Raw genomic sequence first — 24,191 nt, 5'->3', positions numbered from 1 at the left:
TATGCAGTGTCCCCTGTATTTGTGCCCCTTATGCAGTGCCCCCTGTATTTGTGCCCCTTATGCAGTGCCCCCTGTAGCTGTCCCCATATGCAGTGCCCCCTGTATTTGTGCCCCTTATGCAGTGCCCCCTGTATCTGTGCCCCTTATGCAGTGCCCCCTGTAGTTGTCCCCATATGCAGTGCCCCCTGTATTTGTGCCCCTTATGCAGTGCCCCCTGTATTTGTGCCCCTTATGCAGTGCCCCCTGTATTTGTGCCCCTTATGCAGTGCCCCCTGTAGTTGTCCCCTTATGCAGTGCCCCCTGTATTTATGCCCCTTATGCAGTGCCCCCTGTATTTATGCCCCTTATGCAGTGCCCCCTGTATTTATGCCCATTATGCAGTGCCCCCTGTATTTGTGCCCCTTATGCAGTGCCCCGTGTAGTTGTGCCCCTTATGCAGTGTCCCGTGTAGTTGTGCCCCTTATGCAGTGTCCCGTGTATTTGTGCCCCTTATGCAGTGTCCCGTGTAGTTGTGCCCCTTATGCAGTGTCCCGTGTATTTGTGCCCCTTATGCAGTGTCCCGTGTATTTGTGCCCCTTATGCAGTGCCCCGTGTATTTGTGCCCCTTATGCAGTGCCCCCTGTAGTTGTCCCCATATGCAGTGCCCCCTGTAGTTGTGCCCATTATGCAGTTCCCCCTGTAGTTGTGCCCATTTGCAGTGTCCCGTGTATTTATGCCCCTTATGCAGTGCCCCGTGTATTTATGCCCCTTATGCAGTGCCCCCTGTAGTTGTCCCCTTATGCGGTGCCCCCTGTATTTATGCCCCTTATGCAGTGCCCCCTGTATTTATGCCCATTATGCAGTGCCCCCTGTATTTGTGCCCCTTATGCAGTGCCCCGTGTAGTTGTGCCCCTTATGCAGTGTCCCGTGTAGTTGTGCCCCTTATGCAGTGTCCCGTGTATTTGTGCCCCTTATGCAGTGTCCCGTGTAGTTGTGCCCCTTATGCAGTGTCCCGTGTATTTGTGCCCCTTATGCAGTGTCCCGTGTATTTGTGCCCCTTATGCAGTGCCCCGTGTATTTGTGCCCCTTATGCAGTGCCCCCTGTAGTTGTCCCCATATGCAGTGCCCCCTGTAGTTGTGCCCATTATGCAGTGCCCCCTGTAGTTGTGCCCATTTGCAGTGTCCCGTGTATTTATGCCCCTTATGCAGTGCCCCGTGTATTTATGCCCCTTATGCAGTGCCCCCTGTAGTTGTGCCCATTATGCAGTTCCTCCTGTATTTGTGCCCATTATGCAGTGTCCCGTGTATTTATGCCCCTTATGCAGTGCCCCCTGTATTTATGCCCCTTATGCAGTGCCCCCTGTAGTTGTCCCCATATGCAGTGCCCCCTGTATTTATGCTCCTTATGCAGTGCCCCCTGTATTTGTGCCCCTTATGCAGTGCCCCCTGTAGTTGTCCCCATATGCAGTACCCCCTGTATTTGTGCCCCTTATGCAGTGCCCCCTGTAGTTGTCCCCATATGCAGTGCCCCCTGTATTTGTGCCCCTTATGCAGTGCCCCCTGTATTTGTGCCCCTTATGCAGTGCCCCCTGTATTTGTGCCCCTTATGCAGTGCCCACAGTAGTTGTCCCCATATGCAGTGCCCCCTGTATTTGTGCCCCTTATGCAGTGCCCCCTGTAGTTTTGCCCCTTATGCAGTGCCCCCTGTATTTATGCCCCTTATGCAGTGCCCCCTGTAGTTGTGCCCCTTATGCAGTGTCCCGTGTATTTGTGCCCCTTATGCAGTGTCCCGTGTATTTGTGCCCCTTATGCAGTGTCCCCTGTAGTTGCCCCCATATGCAGTGTCCCGTGTATTTATGCCCCTTATGCAGAGCCCACAGTGGTAGTGTAACTTATGCAGAACCCCCATTAGTAATGCCCCCAGTAGTAATGGTCCCTGTTGTAGTGCCCCAGTAGTAGTGTCCCCAGTTGTATTGCCCCCAATAGTAATGCCCCCTGTAGTAGTGTCCCCTGTATAAATTCCCCAGTATTAATGTCCCTGTATTAGTGCCCCCAATAGTAATGCTCCCTTTGTAGTAGTGCCCCAAGTAGAAAAGCCCCCAGTAGAAGTGCCCCTGGCCCCTGAGTAATGCACCCAGTAGTGGTGCCTCCTAAGCAATAACCCCAGTAGAAGTGCCCCCGAGTAATGTCCCTAGTAGCTGTGCCCAGGTGCACCCAGTAGTGGTGGCTCCCCCAGCAGAAGTGCCCCCAGTGGTAGTGCCTCCCCCCAAGTATTGTCCAGGCTGCCTGCACACAAAAAAAACAAAAAACAGTAATACTTACCTTCAGCCCCGCTCTGGCCCCAGCTCTGGCGTCCGCTCCGCTCGGATGCTCCTCTCTCTGCACTATGGGAAAGACGTCATAATGTCCTCCCATAGTGCACATTGGGGGAGCCGGAAGCCGGAAGCAGGAGCCTCCGTCTCCGGCTGCTCTGCTCTGCCGGGCGCCCACTGGTAACTGAATCTCAGCGGGCGCCCGGCAGTTAACAGGCTGTTTCTACAGCAGGGGAAGGAGGCAGCGCGCCCCGTGCGATTGCACGGGTCGCCTGCCCCTAGAAACGGCCCTGCCTCTTACATATAGACACCCCCTGTATAAGACCTCTCCTATATACACACCTCCTGTATACAGACCTCTCCTATATACACACACCTCCTGTATACACACACCTCCTGTATACAGACCTCTCCTATATACACACACACCTACATACAGGCACCTCCTATATACACACAGATACCTCCTATATACACACCTCCTGTATACAGACCTCTCCTATATACACACACCTCCTGTATACAAACATCTCCTATATACACACCTCTTACATATAGACACCTCCTATAAACACACCTCCTGTATACAGACCTCTCCTATATACACACACGTCCTGTAGAGACATCTCTTATATACAGACACCTCCTATATACACACCTCCTGTATACAGAGCTTTCCTATATACACACACACCTCTTACATAAAGACAACTCCGATATACACACACCTCCTGTATACAGACCTCTCCTATATACACACACACCTCCTGTATAGAGACACCTCCTATATATACACACCTCCTGTATACAGACATCTCCTATACACAGACACCTCCTATATACAAAGGTTTAGGAAGTATCTTGCGGCTCGGTCCTAATCCCAGGTATACCAAAACTTTAAAAAACTATTTAAAACAAACAATAGAATATTCTCACAAGAGCAGACATATAGCAGACACTAAAGAGAATAGTCCAATAGAACTAAATTAGTGACTTCTTGTGTTTCCACCATGTGCTGTTCTCTCTTTCCTAGTCAGTGATAACAGCAATTTCCTTATGACATGGATCACACTCACTAAAACCCCTTTTACACCAGAGCAAAAACCTGGGTTTTTGCTGGGTCTACCCGGGTCGCAGCTAAGTGTAAAAGGGTCTCTGAAAAATAACCTGGGTCAAGTGACCCTGCAATCCAACCCAGGTAGCTACCAGGGTTGGACCCAGGATGGACCCAGGTAATGGTGCAGTGTAAACGGTGCAACCCAGGTTATCTGACCTGGATCATGCCTAAAATAAGAGGATTGATGGTTGTGGAGCATTCACCTCCCACTTTTTATGACCTCACAGGTTTAGCAGGGCAGACCTGAGTTCAGTGTGAACAGGGCTGACCTGGGAGTAACCCAGATCAAAGGTGCAGTGTAAATGGGTCTGACCTGGGTCTGACCAGGGTTGGAACCATGTCCAAAAACCCAGGTCGGACCTGGGTTTTTGGTGGAAAAGAGGTATTAGGCTACATACACACATAAAGATTATCTGTCCAACCATCCAACTAGGTGATTGGTTGGAATGAAAGTCTGGTAATGTATGGGAGTAACTGATGATCAGCAATTTGCTCCTAAATGCCAGAAAACAGATGAAAATGGCGTCAGACAAGTTTGTTAAATGTTTGATCTAAACAATTTGTTCAAACAACAGTTTTTGTCCATTTTCCGGCGTTTGGGAGCAAATTGCTGATTGTCAGTTACTCCCATACATTACCAGATTTTCATTCCAAGCAATCACCTAGCTGGCTGGTTGGACAGATAATCTTTACGTGTGTATGCAGCTTAAGAAATACTTTCAGGTGTTCACTAAAGGGTTTCTTTTTTGCTTCACATAGGCACATCATTTATAATCAGGAATCTCAGTCACTTGTTCACTAATACGTCTCATAGAAACAAACTCACCTATTGGAAGCTTGTACTGGTCATATAAAGGTTTCTTTATGGATAGGCGGTATCCAACAGCGAGTTTAGTGGGGCTTTGTAAACCACCGTCGACGTAAAACAAATGTATCCCAATAAATACACGTATAATGAAGGCAATTATTAGGTATTGAATAAGCAGATACTGTAACATAATTCTCTTATGAGGAAAATAGCATTTTATTAATATATTTAATGGGAAAATTGTTAAGTTTTTTTCGTTAATCATTTAAAATATTCTTAAAGTATAACTTTTACTATAGCTGGGACTCTAATGAATGTGTTTTTCAATTCTGCAGGTTGTGAAGCAGCAAAGCTCAGCACTACAATTGAGAACCTGGCTATACAAGGTATGTACTTAGATTCATGTGGCCATAAAACTGATTACGTTCTTAGTGAATGATCTATCGCCATATATTTTTTCTCTTATAGAGAGCGCAAGTAATGATACTGTGAGCAGCACACGGTCAGAGACAGACCGTGATTCCCCAGTGCCTGAGAGGGTAAGAAGCTAGACACCATATAATTGCCCCTCTAGATACTGCTACCCGCAGCTACAAACTGCACCAATATCACTGCTCCATTACTTCCCAACAAAACATTTCCTAAATCAACACTCCTTATATTATCTCCCATTACTTTTCACTGCACTTCCCCTGCCCAAATCTATGCTATGTGTCTTTCATGGTGTCCTGTGTACAGTACAATATATCCTTGTACAGTGACGTGTGTACAGTACAATATATCCTTGTACAGTGACGTGTGTAGTACAATATATCCTTGTACAGTGACGTGTGTACAGTACAATATAGCCTTGTACAGTGACGTGTGTACAGTACAATATATCCTTGTACAGTGACGTGTGTACAGTACAATATATCCTTGCATGGTGACCTGTGTACAGTACAATAAGTCCTTGTACAGTGACCTGTGTACAGTACAATAAGTCCTTGTACAATGACGTGTGTACAGTACAATATGTCCTTGTACAGTGTCCTGTGTACAGTACAATATGTCCTTGCATGGTGTCCTGTGTATAGTACAATATATCAGAGTTTCCCAATCTCTGCCATTACAGTCAAGGTTTTAAGGTTATCCATGCTTGAATCCTATGCTAACCCATCGCAGAGTGATTGACAGGAAGTGCCGATTGAGGGTGGTGACGGGGAGGGGGTCAGCGAAACGCAGACGTGCCCGTGCGTTTGAATGCCGTTGCAGGGACGTGCATAAATTATCCACTGCGATACCTTACGCAGCCTGAGTACTAAAAGCGTGTGGTGAGGTTAGTAATTCCTGAGTAAGGTCAGAGCCTGTGTTAGTGTGTGTGAGGCTGTGATGGTACTCCATGTTACTGATGGTTTCTCAGTCTTGTGTAATCACTGTGTGTGATGAGGTTAGTAATTCCTTAGTAAGGTTAGAGCCTGTGTAAGTGTGTGTGAGGATGTGATGGTACTCCATGTTACTGATGGTGTCTCAGTCTTGTGTAATCACTGTGTGTGATGATGTTAGTAATTCCTGAGTAAGGTCAGAGCCTGTGTAAGTGTGTGTGAGGATGTGATGGTACTCCATGTTAGTGATGGTGTCTCAGTCTTGTGTAATCACTGCGTGTGATGAGGTTAGTAATTCCTGAGTAAGGTCAGAGCCTGTGTAAGTGTGTGTGAGGCTGTGATAGTACTCCATGTTACTGATGGTTTCTCAGTCTTGTGTAATCACTGTGTGTGATGAGGTTAGTAATTCCTGAGTAAGGTCAGAGCCTGTGTAAGTGTGTATGAGGCTGTGATGGTACTCCATGTTACTGATGGTGTCTCAGTCTTGTGTAATCACTGTGTGTGATGAGGTTAGTAATTCCTGAGTAAGGTCAGAGCCTGTGTAAGTGTGTGTGAGGATGTGATGGTACTCCATGTTACTGATGGTGTCTCAGTCTTGTGTAATCACTGTGTGTGATGAGGTTAGTAATTCCTTAGTAAGGTCAGAGCCTGTGTAAGTGTGTGTGAGGATGTGATGGTACTCCATGTTACTGATGGTATCTCAGTCTTGTGTAATCACTGTGTGTGATGAGGTTAGTAATTCCTGAGTAAGGTCAGAGCCTGTGTGTGTGTGAGGATGTGATGGTACTCCATGTTACTGATGGTGTCTCAGTCTTGTGTAATCACTGCATGTGATGAGGTTAGTAATTCCTGAGTAAGGTCAGAGCCTGTGTAAGTCTGTGTGAGGCTGTGATGGTACTCCATGTTACTGATGGTTTCTCAGTCTTGTGTAATCACTGCATGTGATGAGGTTAGTAATTCCTGAGTAAGGTCAGAGCCTGTGTAAGTGTGTGTGAGGATGTGATGGTACTCCATGTTACTGATGGTTTCTCAGTCTTGTATAATCACTGCGTGTGATGAGGTTAGTAATTCCTGAGTAAGGTCAGAGCCTGTGTAAGTGTGTGTGAGGCTGTGATGGTACTCCATGTTACTGGTGGTTTCTCAGTCTTGTGTAATCACTGTGTGTGATGAGGTTAGTAGTTCCTGAGTAAGGTCAGAGCCTGTGTAAGTGTGTGTGAGGATGTGATGGTACTCCATGTTACTGATGGTGTCTCAGTCTTGTGTAATCACTGTGTGTGATGAGGTTAGTAATTCCTGAGTAAGGTCAGGGCCTGTGTAAGTGTGTGTGAGGCTGCGATGGTACTCCTTGTTACTGATGGTTTCTCAGTCTTGTGTAATCACTGCGTGTGATGAGGTTAGTAATTCCTGAGTAAGGTCACAGCCTGTGTAAGTGTGTGAGGTTTTGATGGTACTCCATGTTACTGATGGTCTCTCAGTCTTGTGTAATCACTGTGTGATGAGGTTAGTAATTCCTGAGTAAGGTCACAGCCTGTGTAAGTGTGTGAGGTTTTGATGGTACTCCATGTTACTGATGGTCTCTCAGTCTTGTGTAATCACTGTGTGATGAGGTTAGTAATTCCTGAGTAAGGTCAGAGCCTGTGTAAGTGCATGTGAGGATGTGATGGTACTCCTTGTTACTGATGGTTTCTCAGTCTTGTGTAATCACTGTGTGTGATGAGGTTAGTAATTCCTGAGTAAGGTCAGACCCTGTGTAAGTGTGTGTGAGGCTGTGATGGTACTCCATGTTACTGATGGTTTCTCAGTCTTGTGTAATCACTGCGTGTGATGAGGTTAGTAATTCCTGAGTAAGGTTAGAGCCTGTGTAAGTGTGTGTGAGGATGTGATGGTACTCCATGTTACTGATGGTCTCTCAGTCTTGTGTAATCACTGTGTGTGATGAGGTTAGTAATTCCTGAGTAAGGTCAGAGCCTGTGTAAGTGCATGTGAGGATGTGATGGTACTCCATGTTACTGATGGTGTCTCAGTCTTGTGTAATCACTGCGTGTGATGAGGTTAGTAATTCCTGAGTAAGGTCAGAGCCTGTGTAAGTGTGTGTGAGGATGTGATGGTACTCCTTGTTACTGATGGTTTCTCAGTCTTGTGTAATCACTGTGTGTGATGAGGTTAGTAATTCCTGAGCAAGGTCAGACCCTGTGTAAGTGTGTGTGAGGCTGTGATGGTACTCCATGTTACTGATGGTTTCTCAGTCTTGTGTAATCACTGCATGTGATGAGGTTAGTAATTCCTGAGTAAGGTCAGAGCCTGTGTAAGTGTGTGTGAGGATGTGATGGTCCATGTTACTGATGGTATCTCAGTCTTGTGTAATCACTGTGTGTGATGAGGTTAGTAATTCCTGAGTAAGGTCAGACCCTGTGTAAGTGTGTGTGAGGATGTGATGGTACTCCATGTTACTGATGGTGTCTCAGTCTTGTGTAATCACTGCATGTGATGAGGTTAGTAATTCCTGAGTAAGGTCAGAGCCTGTGTAAGTCTGTGTGAGGCTGTGATGGTACTCCATGTTACTGATGGTTTCTCAGTCTTGTGTAATCACTGCATGTGATGAGGTTAGTAATTCCTGAGTAAGGTCAGAGCCTGTGTAAGTGTGTGTGAGGATGTGATGGTACTCCATGTTACTGATGGTTTCTCAGTCTTGTATAATCACTGCGTGTGATGAGGTTAGTAATTCCTGAGTAAGGTCAGAGCCTGTGTAAGTGTGTGTGAGGCTGTGATGGTACTCCATGTTACTGGTGGTTTCTCAGTCTTGTGTAATCACTGTGTGTGATGAGGTTAGTAGTTCCTGAGTAAGGTCAGAGCCTGTGTAAGTGTGTGTGAGGATGTGATGGTACTCCATGTTACTGATGGTGTCTCAGTCTTGTGTAATCACTGTGTGTGATGAGGTTAGTAATTCCTGAGTAAGGTCAGGGCCTGTGTAAGTGTGTGTGAGGCTGCGATGGTACTCCTTGTTACTGATGGTTTCTCAGTCTTGTGTAATCACTGCGTGTGATGAGGTTAGTAATTCCTGAGTAAGGTCACAGCCTGTGTAAGTGTGTGAGGTTTTGATGGTACTCCATGTTACTGATGGTCTCTCAGTCTTGTGTAATCACTGTGTGATGAGGTTAGTAATTCCTGAGTAAGGTCACAGCCTGTGTAAGTGTGTGAGGTTTTGATGGTACTCCATCTTACTGATGGTCTCTCAGTCTTGTGTAATCACTGTGTGATGAGGTTAGTAATTCCTGAGTAAGGTCAGAGCCTGTGTAAGTGCATGTGAGGATGTGATGGTACTCCTTGTTACTGATGGTTTCTCAGTCTTGTGTAATCACTGTGTGTGATGAGGTTAGTAATTCCTGAGTAAGGTCAGACCCTGTGTAAGTGTGTGTGAGGCTGTGATGGTACTCCATGTTACTGATGGTGTCTCAGTCTTGTGTAATCACTGTGTGTGATGAGGTTAGTAATTTCTGAGTAAGGTCAGAGCCTGTGTAAGTGTGTGTGAGGCTGTGATGGTACTCCATGTTACTGATGGTATCTCAGTCTTGAGTAATCACTGCGTGTGATGAGGTTAGTAATTCCTGAGTAAGGTCACAGCCTGTGTAAGTGTGTGAGGTTTTGATGGTACTCCATGTTACTGATGGTCTCTCAGTCTTGTGTAATCACTGTGTGATGAGGTTAGTAATTCCTGAGTAAGGTCACAGCCTGTGTAAGTGTGTGAGGTTTTGATGGTACTCCATGTTACTGATGGTCTCTCAGTCTTGTGTAATCACTGTGTGATGAGGTTAGTAATTCCTGAGTAAGGTCAGAGCCTGTGTAAGTGCATGTGAGGATGTGATGGTACTCCTTGTTACTGATGGTTTCTCAGTCTTGTGTAATCACTGTGTGTGATGAGGTTAGTAATTCCTGAGTAAGGTCAGACCCTGTGTAAGTGTGTGTGAGGCTGTGATGGTACTCCATGTTACTGATGGTGTCTCAGTCTTGTGTAATCACTGTGTGTGATGAGGTTAGTAATTTCTGAGAAAGGTCAGAGCCTGTGTAAGTGTGTGTGAGGCTGTGATGGTACTCCATGTTACTGATGGTATCTCAGTCTTGTGTAGTCACTGTGTGTGATGAGGTTAGTAATTCCTGAGTAAGGTCAGAGCCTGTGTAAGTGTGTGTGAGGCTGTGATGGTACTCCATGTTACTGATGGTATCTCAGTCTTGTGTAATCACTGCATGTGATGAGGTTAGTAATTCCTGAGTAAGGTCACAGCCTGTGTAACTGTGTGTGAGGATGTGATGGTAGTCCATGTTACTTATGGTATCTCAGTCTTGTGCAATGACTGTGTGTGATGGTGTATTGACTGTGTGTGATGAGGTTAGTGATTCCTGAGTAAGGTCAGAGCCTGTGTAAGTGCATGTGAGGATGTGATGGTACTCCATGTTCCTGATGGTCTCTCAGTCTTGTGTAATCACTGTGTGATGAGGTTAGTAATTCCTGAGTAAGGTCAGAGCCTGTGTAAGTGTGTGTGAGGCTGTGATGGTACTCAATGTTACTGATGGTTTCTCAGTCTTGTGTAATCACTGTGTGTGATGAGGTTAGTGATTCCTCAGTAAGGTCAGAGCCTGTGTAAGTTCATGTGAGGTTGTGATGGTACTCCATGTTACTGATGGTCTCTCAGTCTTGTGTAATCACTGTGTGATGAGGTTAGTAATTTCTGAGTAAGGTCAGAGCCTGTGAAAGTGTGTGTGAGGCTGTGATGGTACTCCATGTTACTGATGGTGTCTCAGTCTTGTGTAATCACTGTGTGTGATGAGGTTAGTAATTCCTGAGTAAGGTCAGAGCCTGTGTAAGTGTGTGTGAGGCTGTGATGGTACTCCATGTTAGTGATGGTGTCTCAGTCTTGTGTAATCACTGCGTGTGATGAGGTTAGTAATTCCTGAGTAAGGTCAGAGCCTGTGTAAGTGTGTGTGAGGCTGTGATAGTACTCCATGTTACTGATGGTTTCTCAGTCTTGTGTAATCACTGCGTGTGATGAGGTTAGTAATTCCTGAGTAAGGTCAGAGCCTGTGTAAGTGTGTGTGAGGCTGTGATGGTACTCCATGTTACTGATGGTCTCTCAGTCTTGTGTAATCACTGTGTGTGATGAGGTTTGTAATTCCTGAGTAAGGTCAGAGCCTGTGTAAGTGTGTGTGAGGATGTGATGGTACTCCATGTTACTGATGGTTTCTCAGTCTTGTGTAATCACTGTGTGTGATGAGGTTAGTAATTCCTGAGTAAGGTCAGAGCCTGTGTGTGTGTGAGGCTGCGATGGTACTCCATGTTACTGATGGTTTCTCAGTCTTGTGTAATCACTGCGTGTGATGAGGTTAGTAATTCCTGAGTAAGGTTAGAGCCTGTGTAAGTGTGTGTGAGGATGTGATGGTACTCCATGTTACTGATGGTCTCTCAGTCTTGTGTAATCACTGTGTGATGAGGTTAGTAATTCCTGAGTAAGGTCAGAGCCTGTGTAAGTGCATGTGAGGATGTGATGGTACTCCTTGTTACTCATGGTTTCTCAGTCTTGTGTAATCACTGCGTGTGATGAGGTTAGTAATTCCTGAGTAAGGTCAGAGCCTGTGTAAGTGTGTGTGAGGATGTGATGGTACTCCTTGTTACTGATGGTTTCTCAGTCTTGTGTAATCACTGTGTGTGATGAGGTTAGTAATTCCTGAGCAAGGTCAGACCCTGTGTAAGTGTGTGTGAGGCTGTGATGGTACTCCATGTTACTGATGGTATCTCAGTCTTGTGTAATCACTGTGTGTGATGAGGTTAGTAATTCCTGAGTAAGGTCAGAGCCTGTGTAAGTGTGTGTGAGGCTGTGATGGTACTCCATGTTACTGATGGTGTCTCAGTCTTGTGTAATCACTGCATGTGATGAGGTTAGTAATTCCTGAGTAAGGTCAGAGCCTGTGTAAGTCTGTGTGAGGCTGTGATGGTACTCCATGTTACTGATGGTTTCTCAGTCTTGTGTAATCACTGCATGTGATGAGGTTAGTAATTCCTGAGTAAGGTCAGAGCCTGTGTAAGTGTGTGTGAGGATGTGATGGTACTCCATGTTACTGATGGTTTCTCAGTCTTGTATAATCACTGCGTGTGATGAGGTTAGTAATTCCTGAGTAAGGTCAGAGCCTGTGTAAGTGTGTGTGAGGCTGTGATGGTACTCCATGTTACTGGTGGTTCTCAGTCTTGTGTAATCACTGTGTGTGATGAGGTTAGTAGTTCCTGAGTAAGGTCAGAGCCTGTGTAAGTGTGTGTGAGGATGTGATGGTACTCCATGTTACTGATGGTGTCTCAGTCTTGTGTAATCACTGTGTGTGATGAGGTTAGAAATTCCTGAGTAAGGTCAGGGCCTGTGTAAGTGTGTGTGAGGCTGCGATGGTACTCCATGTTACTGATGGTTTCTCAGTCTTGTGTAATCACTGCGTGTGATGAGGTTAGTAATTCCTGAGTAAGGTCACAGCCTGTGTAAGTGTGTGAGGTTTTGATGGTACTCCATGTTACTGATGGTCTCTCAGTCTTGTGTAATCACTGTGTGATGAGGTTAGTAATTCCTGAGTAAGGTCACAGCCTGTGTAAGTGTGTGAGGTTTTGATGGTACTCCATGTTACTGATGGTCTCTCAGTCTTGTGTAATCACTGTGTGATGAGGTTAGTAATTCCTGAGTAAGGTCAGAGCCTGTGTAAGTGCATGTGAGGATGTGATGGTACTCCTTGTTACTGATGGTTTCTCAGTCTTGTGTAATCACTGTGTGTGATGAGGTTAGTAATTCCTGAGTAAGGTCAGACCCTGTGTAAGTGTGTGTGAGGCTGTGATGGTACTCCATGTTACTGATGGTGTCTCAGTCTTGTGTAATCACTGTGTGTGATGAGGTTAGTAATTTCTGAGTAAGGTCAGAGCCTGTGTAAGTGTGTGTGAGGCTGTGATGGTACTCCATGTTACTGATGGTATCTCAGTCTTGAGTAATCACTGTGTGTGATGCCGTTAGTAATTCCTGAGTAAGGTCAGAGCCTGTGTAACTGTGTGTGAGGCTGTGATGGTACTCCATGTTACTGATGGTATCTCAGTCTTGTGTAATCACTGCATGTGATGAGGTTAGTAATTCCTGAGTAAGGTCACAGCCTGTGTAACTGTGTGTGAGGATGTGATGGTACTCCATGTTACTGATGGTATCTCAGTCTTGTGCAATGACTGTGTGTGATGGTGTATTGACTGTGTGTGATGAGGTTAGTGATTCCTGAGTAAGGTCAGAGCCTGTGTAAGTGCATGTGAGGATGTGATGGTACTCCATGTTACTGATGGTCTCTCAGTCTTGTGTAATCACTGTGTGATGAGGTTAGTAATTCATGAGTAAGGTCAGAGCCTGTGTAAGTGCATGTGAGGCTGTAATGGTACTCCATGTTACTGATGGTGTCTCAGTCTTGTGTAATCACTGTGTGTGATGAGGTTAATAATTTCTGAGTAAGGTCAGAGCCTGTGTAAGTGCATGTGAGGTTGTGATGGTACTCCATGTTACTGATGGTCTCTCAGTCTTGTGTAATCACTGTGTGATGAGGTTAGTAATTCCTGAGTAAGGTCAGAGCCTGTGTAAGTGTGTGTGAGGCTGTGATGGTACTCCATGTTACTGATGGTGTCTCAGTCTTGTGTAATCACTGTGTGTGATGAGGTTAGTAATTTCTGAGTAAGGTCAGAGCCTGTGTAAGTGTGTGTGAGGCTGTGATGGTACTCCATTTTACTGATGGTTTCTCAGACTTGTGTAATCACTGTGTGTGATGAGGTTAGTAATTCCTGAGTAAGGTCAGAGCCTGTGTGTGTGTGAGGCTGTGATGGTACTCCATGTTACTGATGGTTTCTCAGTCTTGTGTAATCACTGCGTGTGATGAGGTTAGTAATTCCTGAGTAAGGTTAGAGCCTGTGTAAGTGTGTGTGAGGATGTGATGGTACTCCATGTTACTGATGGTCTCTCAGTCTTGTGTAATCACTGTGTGATGAGGTTAGTAATTCCTGAGTAAGGTCAGAGCCTGTGTAAGTGCATGTGAGGATGTGATGGTACTCCATGTTACTGATGGTGTCTCAGTCTTGTGTAATCACTGCGTGTGATGAGGTTAGTAATTCCTGAGTAAGGTCAGAGCCTGTGTAAGTGTGTGTGAGGATGTGATGGTACTCCTTGTTACTGATGGTTTCTCAGTCTTGTGTAATCACTGTGTGTGATGAGGTTAGTAATTCCTGAGCAAGGTCAGACCCTGTGTAAGTGTGTGTGAGGCTGTGATGGTACTCCATGTTACTGATGGTTTCTCAGTCTTGTGTAATCACTGCATGTGATGAGGTTAGTAATTCCTGAGTAAGGTCAGAGCCTGTGTAAGTGTGTGTGAGGATGTGATGGTCCATGTTACTGATGGTATCTCAGTCTTGTGTAATCACTGTGTGTGATGAGGTTAGTAATTCCTGAGTAAGGTCAGACCCTGTGTAAGTGTGTGTGAGGATGTGATGGTACTCCATGTTACTGATGGTGTCTCAGTCTTGTGTAATCACTGCATGTGATGAGGTTAGTAATTCCTGAGTAAGGTCAGAGCCTGTGTAAGTCTGTGTGAGGCTGTGATGGTACTCCATGTTACTGATGGTTTCTCAGTCTTGTGTAATCACTGCATGTGATGAGGTTAGTAATTCCTGAGTAAGGTCAGAGCCTGTGTAAGTGTGTGTGAGGATGTGATGGTACTCCATGTTACTGATGGTTTCTCAGTCTTGTATAATCACTGCGTGTGATGAGGTTAGTAATTCCTGAGTAAGGTCAGAGCCTGTGTAAGTGTGTGTGAGGCTGTGATGGTACTCCATGTTACTGGTGGTTTCTCAGTCTTGTGTAATCACTGTGTGTGATGAGGTTAGTAGTTCCTGAGTAAGGTCAGAGCCTGTGTAAGTGTGTGTGAGGATGTGATGGTACTCCATGTTACTGATGGTGTCTCAGTCTTGTGTAATCACTGTGTGTGATGAGGTTAGTAATTCCTGAGTAAGGTCAGGGCCTGTGTAAGTGTGTGTGAGGCTGCGATGGTACTCCTTGTTACTGATGGTTTCTCAGTCTTGTGTAATCACTGCGTGTGATGAGGTTAGTAATTCCTGAGTAAGGTCACAGCCTGTGTAAGTGTGTGAGGTTTTGATGGTACTCCATGTTACTGATGGTCTCTCAGTCTTGTGTAATCACTGTGTGATGAGGTTAGTAATTCCTGAGTAAGGTCACAGCCTGTGTAAGTGTGTGAGGTTTTGATGGTACTCCATGTTACTGATGGTCTCTCAGTCTTGTGTAATCACTGTGTGATGAGGTTAGTAATTCCTGAGTAAGGTCAGAGCCTGTGTAAGTGCATGTGAGGATGTGATGGTACTCCTTGTTACTGATGGTTTCTCAGTCTTGTGTAATCACTGTGTGTGATGAGGTTAGTAATTCCTGAGTAAGGTCAGACCCTGTGTAAGTGTGTGTGAGGCTGTGATGGTACTCCATGTTACTGATGGTTTCTCAGTCTTGTGTAATCACTGCGTGTGATGAGGTTAGTAATTCCTGAGTAAGGTTAGAGCCTGTGTAAGTGTGTGTGAGGATGTGATGGTACTCCATGTTACTGATGGTCTCTCAGTCTTGTGTAATCACTGTGTGATGAGGTTAGTAATTCCTGAGTAAGGTCAGAGCCTGTGTAAGTGCATGTGAGGATGTGATGGTACTCCATGTTACTGATGGTGTCTCAGTCTTGTGTAATCACTGCGTGTGATGAGGTTAGTAATTCCTGAGTAAGGTCAGAGCCTGTGTAAGTGTGTGTGAGGATGTGATGGTACTCCTTGTTACTGATGGTTTCTCAGTCTTGTGTAATCACTGTGTGTGATGAGGTTAGTAATTCCTGAGCAAGGTCAGACCCTGTGTAAGTGTGTGTGAGGCTGTGATGGTACTCCATGTTACTGATGGTTTCTCAGTCTTGTGTAATCACTGCATGTGATGAGGTTAGTAATTCCTGAGTAAGGTCAGAGCCTGTGTAAGTGTGTGTGAGGATGTGATGGTCCATGTTACTGATGGTATCTCAGTCTTGTGTAATCACTGTGTGTGATGAGGTTAGTAATTCCTGAGTAAGGTCAGACCCTGTGTAAGTGTGTGTGAGGATGTGATGGTACTCCATGTTACTGATGGTGTCTCAGTCTTGTGTAATCACTGCATGTGATGAGGTTAGTAATTCCTGAGTAAGGTCAGAGCCTGTGTAAGTCTGTGTGAGGCTGTGATGGTACTCCATGTTACTGATGGTTTCTCAGTCTTGTGTAATCACTGCATGTGATGAGGTTAGTAATTCCTGAGTAAGGTCAGAGCCTGTGTAAGTGTGTGTGAGGATGTGATGGTACTCCATGTTACTGATGGTTTCTCAGTCTTGTATAATCACTGCGTGTGATGAGGTTAGTAATTCCTGAGTAAGGTCAGAGCCTGTGTAAGTGTGTGTGAGGCTGTGATGGTACTCCATGTTACTGGTGGTTTCTCAGTCTTGTGTAATCACTGTGTGTGATGAGGGTAGTAGTTCCTGAGTAAGGTCAGAGCCTGTGTAAGTGTGTGTGAGGATGTGATGGTACTCCATGTTACTGATGGTGTCTCAGTCTTGTGTAATCACTGTGTGTGATGAGGTTAGTAATTCCTGAGTAAGGTCAGGGCCTGTGTAAGTGTGTGTGAGGCTGCGATGGTACTCCTTGTTACTGATGGTTTCTCAGTCTTGTGTAATCACTGCGTGTGATGAGGTTAGTAATTCCTGAGTAAGGTCACAGCCTGTGTAAGTGTGTGAGGTTTTGATGGTACTCCATGTTACTGATGGTCTCTCAGTCTTGTGTAATCACTGTGTGATGAGGTTAGTAATTCCTGAGTAAGGTCACAGCCTGTGTAAGTGTGTGAGGTTTTGATGGTACTCCATCTTACTGATGGTCTCTCAGTCTTGTGTAATCACTGTGTGATGAGGTTAGTAATTCCTGAGTAAGGTCAGAGCCTGTGTAAGTGCATGTGAGGATGTGATGGTACTCCTTGTTACTGATGGTTTCTCAGTCTTGTGTAATCACTGTGTGTGATGAGGTTAGTAATTCCTGAGTAAGGTCAGACCCTGTGTAAGTGTGTGTGAGGCTGTGATGGTACTCCATGTTACTGATGGTGTCTCAGTCTTGTGTAATCACTGTGTGTGATGAGGTTAGTAATTTCTGAGTAAGGTCAGAGCCTGTGTAAGTGTGTGTGAGGCTGTGATGGTACTCCATGTTACTGATGGTATCTCAGTCTTGAGTAATCACTGCGTGTGATGAGGTTAGTAATTCCTGAGTAAGGTCACAGCCTGTGTAAGTGTGTGAGGTTTTGATGGTACTCCATGTTACTGATGGTCTCTCAGTCTTGTGTAATCACTGTGTGATGAGGTTAGTAATTCCTGAGTAAGGTCACAGCCTGTGTAAGTGTGTGAGGTTTTGATGGTACTCCATGTTACTGATGGTCTCTCAGTCTTGTGTAATCACTGTGTGATGAGGTTAGTAATTCCTGAGTAAGGTCAGAGCCTGTGTAAGTGCATGTGAGGATGTGATGGTACTCCTTGTTACTGATGGTTTCTCAGTCTTGTGTAATCACTGTGTGTGATGAGGTTAGTAATTCCTGAGTAAGGTCAGACCCTGTGTAAGTGTGTGTGAGGCTGTGATGGTACTCCATGTTACTGATGGTGTCTCAGTCTTGTGTAATCACTGTGTGTGATGAGGTTAGTAATTTCTGAGAAAGGTCAGAGCCTGTGTAAGTGTGTGTGAGGCTGTGATGGTACTCCATGTTACTGATGGTATCTCAGTCTTGTGTAATCACTGTGTGTGATGAGGTTAGTAATTCCTGAGTAAGGTCAGAGCCTGTGTAAGTGTGTGTGAGGCTGTGATGGTACTCCATGTTACTGATGGTATCTCAGTCTTGTGTAATCACTGCATGTGATGAGGTTAGTAATTCCTGAGTAAGGTCACAGCCTGTGTAACTCTGTGTGAGGATGTGATGGTAGTCCATGTTACTTATGGTATCTCAGTCTTGTGCAATGACTGTGTGTGATGGTGTATTGACTGTGTGTGATGAGGTTAGTGATTCCTGAGTAAGGTCAGAGCCTGTGTAAGTGCATGTGAGGATGTGATGGTACTCCATGTTCCTGATGGTCTCTCAGTCTTGTGTAATCACTGTGTGATGAGGTTAGTAATTCCTGAGTAAGGTCAGAGCCTGTGTAAGTGTGTGTGAGGCTGTGATGGTACTCAATGTTACTGATGGTTTCTCAGTCTTGTGTAATCACTGTGTGTGATGAGGTTAGTGATTCCTCAGTAAGGTCAGAGCCTGTGTAAGTTCATGTGAGGTTGTGATGGTACTCCATGTTACTGATGGTCTCTCAGTCCTGTGTAATCACTGTGTGATGAGGTTAGTAATTTCTGAGTAAGGTCAGAGCCTGTGAAAGTGTGTGTGAGGCTGTGATGGTACTCCATGTTACTGATGGTGTCTCAGTCTTGTGTAATCACTGTGTGTGATGAGGTTAGTAATTCCTGAGTAAGGTCAGAGCCTGTGTAAGTGTGTGTGAGGCGGTGATGGTACTCAATGTTACTGATGGTTTCTCAGTCTTGTGTAATCACTGTGTGTGATGAGGTTAGTAATTCCTGAGGAAGGTCAGAGACTGTGTAAGTGTGTGTGAGGCTGTGATGGTACTCCATGTTACTGATGGTTTCTCAGTCTTGTGTAATCACTGTGTGTGATGAGGTTAGTAATTCCTGAGTAAGGTCAGAGCCTGTGTAAGTGTGTGTGAGGCTGTGATGGTACTCCATGTTAGTGATGGTGTCTCAGTCTTGTGTAATCACTGCGTGTGATGAGGTTAGTAATTCCTGAGTAAGGTCAGAGCCTGTGTAAGTGTGTGTGAGGCTGTGATAGTACTCCATGTTACTGATGGTTTCTCAGTCTTGTGTAATCACTGCGTGTGATGAGATTAGTAATTCCTGAGTAAGGTCAGAGCCTGTGTAAGTGTGTGTGAGGATATGATGGTATTCCATGTTACTGATGGTATCTCAGTCTTGTGTAATCACTGTGTGTGATGAGGTTACTAATTCCTGAGTAAGGTCACAGCCTGTGTAACTGTGTGTGAGGATGTGATGGTACTCCATGTTACTGATGGTATCTCAGTCTTGTGTAATCACTGTGTGTGATGAGTTTAGTGATTCCTGAGTAAGGTCAGAGCCTGTGTAAGTGCATGTGAGGATGTGATGGTACTCCATGTTACTGATGGTATCTCAGTATTGTGTAATCACTGCGTGTGATGAGGTTAGTAATTCCTGAGTAAGGTCAGAGCCTGTGTAAGTGTGTGTGAGGCTGTGATGGTACTCCATGTTACTGATGGTCTCTCAGTCTTGTGTAATCACTGTGTGTGATGAGGTTTGTAATTCCTGAGTAAGGTCAGAGCCTGTGTAAGTGTGTGTGAGGATGTGATGGTACTCCATGTTACTGATGGTTTCTCAGTCTTGTGTAATCACTGTGTGTGATGAGGTTAGTAATTCCTGAGTAAGGTCAGAGCCTGTGTGTGTGTGAGGCTGCGATGGTACTCCATGTTACTGATGGTTTCTCAGTCTTGTGTAATCACTGCGTGTGATGAGGTTAGTAATTCCTGAGTAAGGTTAGAGCCTGTGTAAGTGTGTGTGAGGATGTGATGGTACTCCATGTTACTGATGGTCTCTCAGTCTTGTGTAATCACTGTGTGTGATGAGGTTAGTAATTCCTGAGTAAGGTCAGAGCCTGTGTAAGTGTGTGTGAGGATGTGATGGTACTCCTTGTTACTGATGGTTTCTCAGTCTTGTGTAATCACTGTGTGTGATGAGGTTAGTAATTCCTGAGCAAGGTCAGACCCTGTGTAAGTGTGTGTGAGGCTGTGATGGTACTCCATGTTACTGATGGTATCTCAGTCTTGTGTAATCACTGTGTGTGATGAGGTTAGTAATTCCTGAGTAAGGTCAGAGCCTGTGTAAGTGTGTGTGAGGCTGTGATGGTACTCCATGTTACTGATGGTGTCTCAGTCTTGTGTAATCACTGCATGTGATGAGGTTAGTAATTCCTGAGTAAGGTCAGAGCCTGTGTAAGTCTGTGTGAGGCTGTGATGGTACTCCATGTTACTGATGGTTTCTCAGTCTTGTGTAATCACTGCATGTGATGAGGTTAGTAATTCCTGAGTAAGGTCAGAGCCTGTGTAAGTGTGTGTGAGGATGTGATGGTACTCCATGTTACTGATGGTTTCTCAGTCTTGTATAATCACTGCGTGTGATGAGGTTAGTAATTCCTGAGTAAGGTCAGAGCCTGTGTAAGTGTGTGTGAGGCTGTGATGGTACTCCATGTTACTGGTGGTTCTCAGTCTTGTGTAATCACTGTGTGTGATGAGGTTAGTAGTTCCTGAGTAAGGTCAGAGCCTGTGTAAGTGTGTGTGAGGATGTGATGGTACTCCATGTTACTGATGGTGTCTCAGTCTTGTGTAATCACTGTGTGTGATGAGGTTAGAAATTCCTGAGTAAGGTCAGGGCCTGTGTAAGTGTGTGTGAGGCTGCGATGGTACTCCATGTTACTGATGGTTTCTCAGTCTTGTGTAATCACTGCGTGTGATGAGGTTAGTAATTCCTGAGTAAGGTCACAGCCTGTGTAAGTGTGTGAGGTTTTGATGGTACTCCATGTTACTGATGGTCTCTCAGTCTTGTGTAATCACTGTGTGATGAGGTTAGTAATTCCTGAGTAAGGTCACAGCCTGTGTAAGTGTGTGAGGTTTTGATGGTACTCCATGTTACTGATGGTCTCTCAGTCTTGTGTAATCACTGTGTGATGAGGTTAGTAATTCCTGAGTAAGGTCAGAGCCTGTGTAAGTGCATGTGAGGATGTGATGGTACTCCTTGTTACTGATGGTTTCTCAGTCTTGTGTAATCACTGTGTGTGATGAGGTTAGTAATTCCTGAGTAAGGTCAGACCCTGTGTAAGTGTGTGTGAGGCTGTGATGGTACTCCATGTTACTGATGGTGTCTCAGTCTTGTGTAATCACTGTGTGTGATGAGGTTAGTAATTCCTGAGGAAGGTCAGAGACTGTGTAAGTGTGTGTGAGGCTGTGATGGTACTCCATGTTACTGATGGTTTCTCAGTCTTGTGTAATCACTGTGTGTGATGAGGTTAGTAATTCCTGAGTAAGGTCAGAGCCTGTGTAAGTGTGTGTGAGGCTGTGATGGTACTCCATGTTAGTGATGGTGTCTCAGTCTTGTGTAATCACTGCGTGTGATGAGGTTAGTAATTCCTGAGTAAGGTCAGAGCCTGTGTAAGTGTGTGTGAGGCTGTGATAGTACTCCATGTTACTGATGGTTTCTCAGTCTTGTGTAATCACTGCGTGTGATGAGATTAGTAATTCCTGAGTAAGGTCAGAGCCTGTGTAAGTGTGTGTGAGGATATGATGGTATTCCATGTTACTGATGGTATCTCAGTCTTGTGTAATCACTGTGTGTGATGAGGTTACTAATTCCTGAGTAAGGTCACAGCCTGTGTAACTGTGTGTGAGGATGTGATGGTACTCCATGTTACTGATGGTATCTCAGTCTTGTGTAATCACTGTGTGTGATGAGTTTAGTGATTCCTGAGTAAGGTCAGAGCCTGTGTAAGTGCATGTGAGGATGTGATGGTACTCCATGTTACTGATGGTATCTCAGTATTGTGTAATCACTGCGTGTGATGAGGTTAGTAATTCCTGAGTAAGGTCAGAGCCTGTGTAAGTGTGTGTGAGGCTGTGATGGTACTCCATGTTACTGATGGTCTCTCAGTCTTGTGTAATCACTGTGTGTGATGAGGTTTGTAATTCCTGAGTAAGGTCAGAGCCTGTGTAAGTGTGTGTGAGGATGTGATGGTACTCCATGTTACTGATGGTCTCTCAGTCTTGTGTAATCACTGTGTGTGATGAGGTTAGTAATTCCTGAGTAAGGTCAGAGCCTGTGTAAGTGTGTGTGAGGATGTGATGGTACTCCTTGTTACTGATGGTTTCTCAGTCTTGTGTAATCACTGTGTGTGATGAGGTTAGTAATTCCTGAGCAAGGTCAGACCCTGTGTAAGTGTGTGTGAGGCTGTGATGGTACTCCATGTTACTGATGGTATCTCAGTCTTGTGTAATCACTGTGTGTGATGAGGTTAGTAATTCCTGAGTAAGGTCAGAGCCTGTGTAAGTGTGTGTGAGGCTGTGATGGTACTCCATGTTACTGATGGTGTCTCAGTCTTGTGTAATCACTGCATGTGATGAGGTTAGTAATTCCTGAGTAAGGTCAGAGCCTGTGTAAGTCTGTGTGAGGCTGTGATGGTACTCCATGTTACTGATGGTTTCTCAGTCTTGTGTAATCACTGCATGTGATGAGGTTAGTAATTCCTGAGTAAGGTCAGAGCCTGTGTAAGTGTGTGTGAGGATGTGATGGTACTCCATGTTACTGATGGTTTCTCAGTCTTGTATAATCACTGCGTGTGATGAGGTTAGTAATTCCTGAGTAAGGTCAGAGCCTGTGTAAGTGTGTGTGAGGCTGTGATGGTACTCCATGTTACTGGTGGTTCTCAGTCTTGTGTAATCACTGTGTGTGATGAGGTTAGTAGTTCCTGAGTAAGGTCAGAGCCTGTGTAAGTGTGTGTGAGGATGTGATGGTACTCCATGTTACTGATGGTGTCTCAGTCTTGTGTAATCACTGTGTGTGATGAGGTTAGAAATTCCTGAGTAAGGTCAGGGCCTGTGTAAGTGTGTGTGAGGCTGCGATGGTACTCCATGTTACTGATGGTTTCTCAGTCTTGTGTAATCACTGCGTGTGATGAGGTTAGTAATTCCTGAGTAAGGTCACAGCCTGTGTAAGTGTGTGAGGTTTTGATGGTACTCCATGTTACTGATGGTCTCTCAGTCTTGTGTAATCACTGTGTGATGAGGTTAGTAATTCCTGAGTAAGGTCACAGCCTGTGTAAGTGTGTGAGGTTTTGATGGTACTCCATGTTACTGATGGTCTCTCAGTCTTGTGTAATCACTGTGTGATGAGGTTAGTAATTCCTGAGTAAGGTCAGAGCCTGTGTAAGTGCATGTGAGGATGTGATGGTACTCCTTGTTACTGATGGTTTCTCAGTCTTGTGTAATCACTGTGTGTGATGAGGTTAGTAATTCCTGAGTAAGGTCAGACCCTGTGTAAGTGTGTGTGAGGCTGTGATGGTACTCCATGTTACTGATGGTGTCTCAGTCTTGTGTAATCACTGTGTGTGATGAGGTTAGTAATTTCTGAGTAAGGTCAGAGCCTGTGTAAGTGTGTGTGAGGCTGTGATGGTACTCCATGTTACTGATGGTATCTCAGTCTTGAGTAATCACTGTGTGTGATGCCGTTAGTAATTCCTGAGTAAGGTCAGAGCCTGTGTAACTGTGTGTGAGGCTGTGATGGTACTCCATGTTACTGATGGTATCTCAGTCTTGTGTAATCACTGCATGTGATGAGGTTAGTAATTCCTGAGTAAGGTCACAGCCTGTGTAACTGTGTGTGAGGATGTGATGGTACTCCATGTTACTGATGGTATCTCAGTCTTGTGCAATGACTGTGTGTGATGGTGTATTGACTGTGTGTGATGAGGTTAGTGATTCCTGAGTAAGGTCAGAGCCTGTGTAAGTGCATGTGAGGATGTGATGGTACTCCATGTTACTGATGGTCTCTCAGTCTTGTGTAATCACTGTGTGATGAGGTTAGTAATTCCTGAGTAAGGTCAGAGCCTGTGTAAGTGCATGTGAGGCTGTAATGGTACTCCATGTTACTGATGGTGTCTCAGTCTTGTGTAATCACTGTGTGTGATGAGGTTAATAATTTCTGAGTAAGGTCAGAGCCTGTGTAAGTGCATGTGAGGTTGTGATGGTACTCCATGTTACTGATGGTCTCTCAGTCTTGTGTAATCACTGTGTGATGAGGTTAGTAATTCCTGAGTAAGGTCAGAGCCTGTGTAAGTGTGTGTGAGGCTGTGATGGTACTCCATGTTACTGATGGTGTCTCAGTCTTGTGTAATCACTGTGTGTGATGAGGTTAGTAATTTCTGAGTAAGGTCAGAGCCTGTGTAAGTGTGTGTGAGGCTGTGATGGTACTCCATTTTACTGATGGTATCTCAGTCTTGTGTAATCACTGTGTGTGATGCGGTTAGTAATTCCTGAGTAAGGTCAGAGCCTGTGTAACTGTGTGTGAGGCTGTGATGGTACTCCATTTTACTGATGGTATCTCAGTCTTGTGTAATCACTGCATGTGATGAGGTTTGTAATTCCTGAGTAAGGTCACAGCCTGTGTAACTGTGTGAGAGGATGTGATGGTACTCCATGTTACTGATGGTATCTCAGTCTTGTGTAATGACTGTGTGTGATGGTGTAATGACTGTGTGTGATGAGGTTAGTGATTCCTCAGTAAGGTCAGAGCCTGTGTAAGTGCATGTGAGGATGTGATGGTACTCCATGTTACTGATGGTATCTCAGTATTGTGTAATCACTGCGTGTGATGAGGTTAGTAATTTGTGAGTAAGGTCAGA

The 24,191-nt window shown here is 44.9% G+C and overlaps 1 protein-coding gene across 1 annotated transcript in view; it reads left to right on the top strand.

Moving 5' to 3' along the window:
• Positions 1-24,191, top strand: part of LOC148436173 (caspase-8-like) — a 141,320-nt gene that overhangs the window by 81,818 nt on the left and 35,311 nt on the right. The window contains exons 5-6 of the mRNA XM_088465250.1: positions 4,552-4,602; positions 4,685-4,755. Coding sequence (XP_088321376.1) covers positions 4,552-4,602; positions 4,685-4,755 — 122 coding nt within the window. The remainder of the gene's footprint in view (positions 1-4,551; positions 4,603-4,684; positions 4,756-24,191) is intronic.

The sequence above is a fragment of the Taudactylus pleione genome, unplaced genomic scaffold, assembly GCF_031769625.1.
Source record: "Taudactylus pleione unplaced genomic scaffold, aTauple2 ptg001928l, whole genome shotgun sequence".
Lineage (NCBI taxonomy): Eukaryota > Metazoa > Chordata > Amphibia > Anura > Myobatrachidae > Taudactylus > Taudactylus pleione.
Note: the sequence above shows the minus strand (reverse complement) of the source record. Positions and strands in the feature narration are given on the sequence as shown.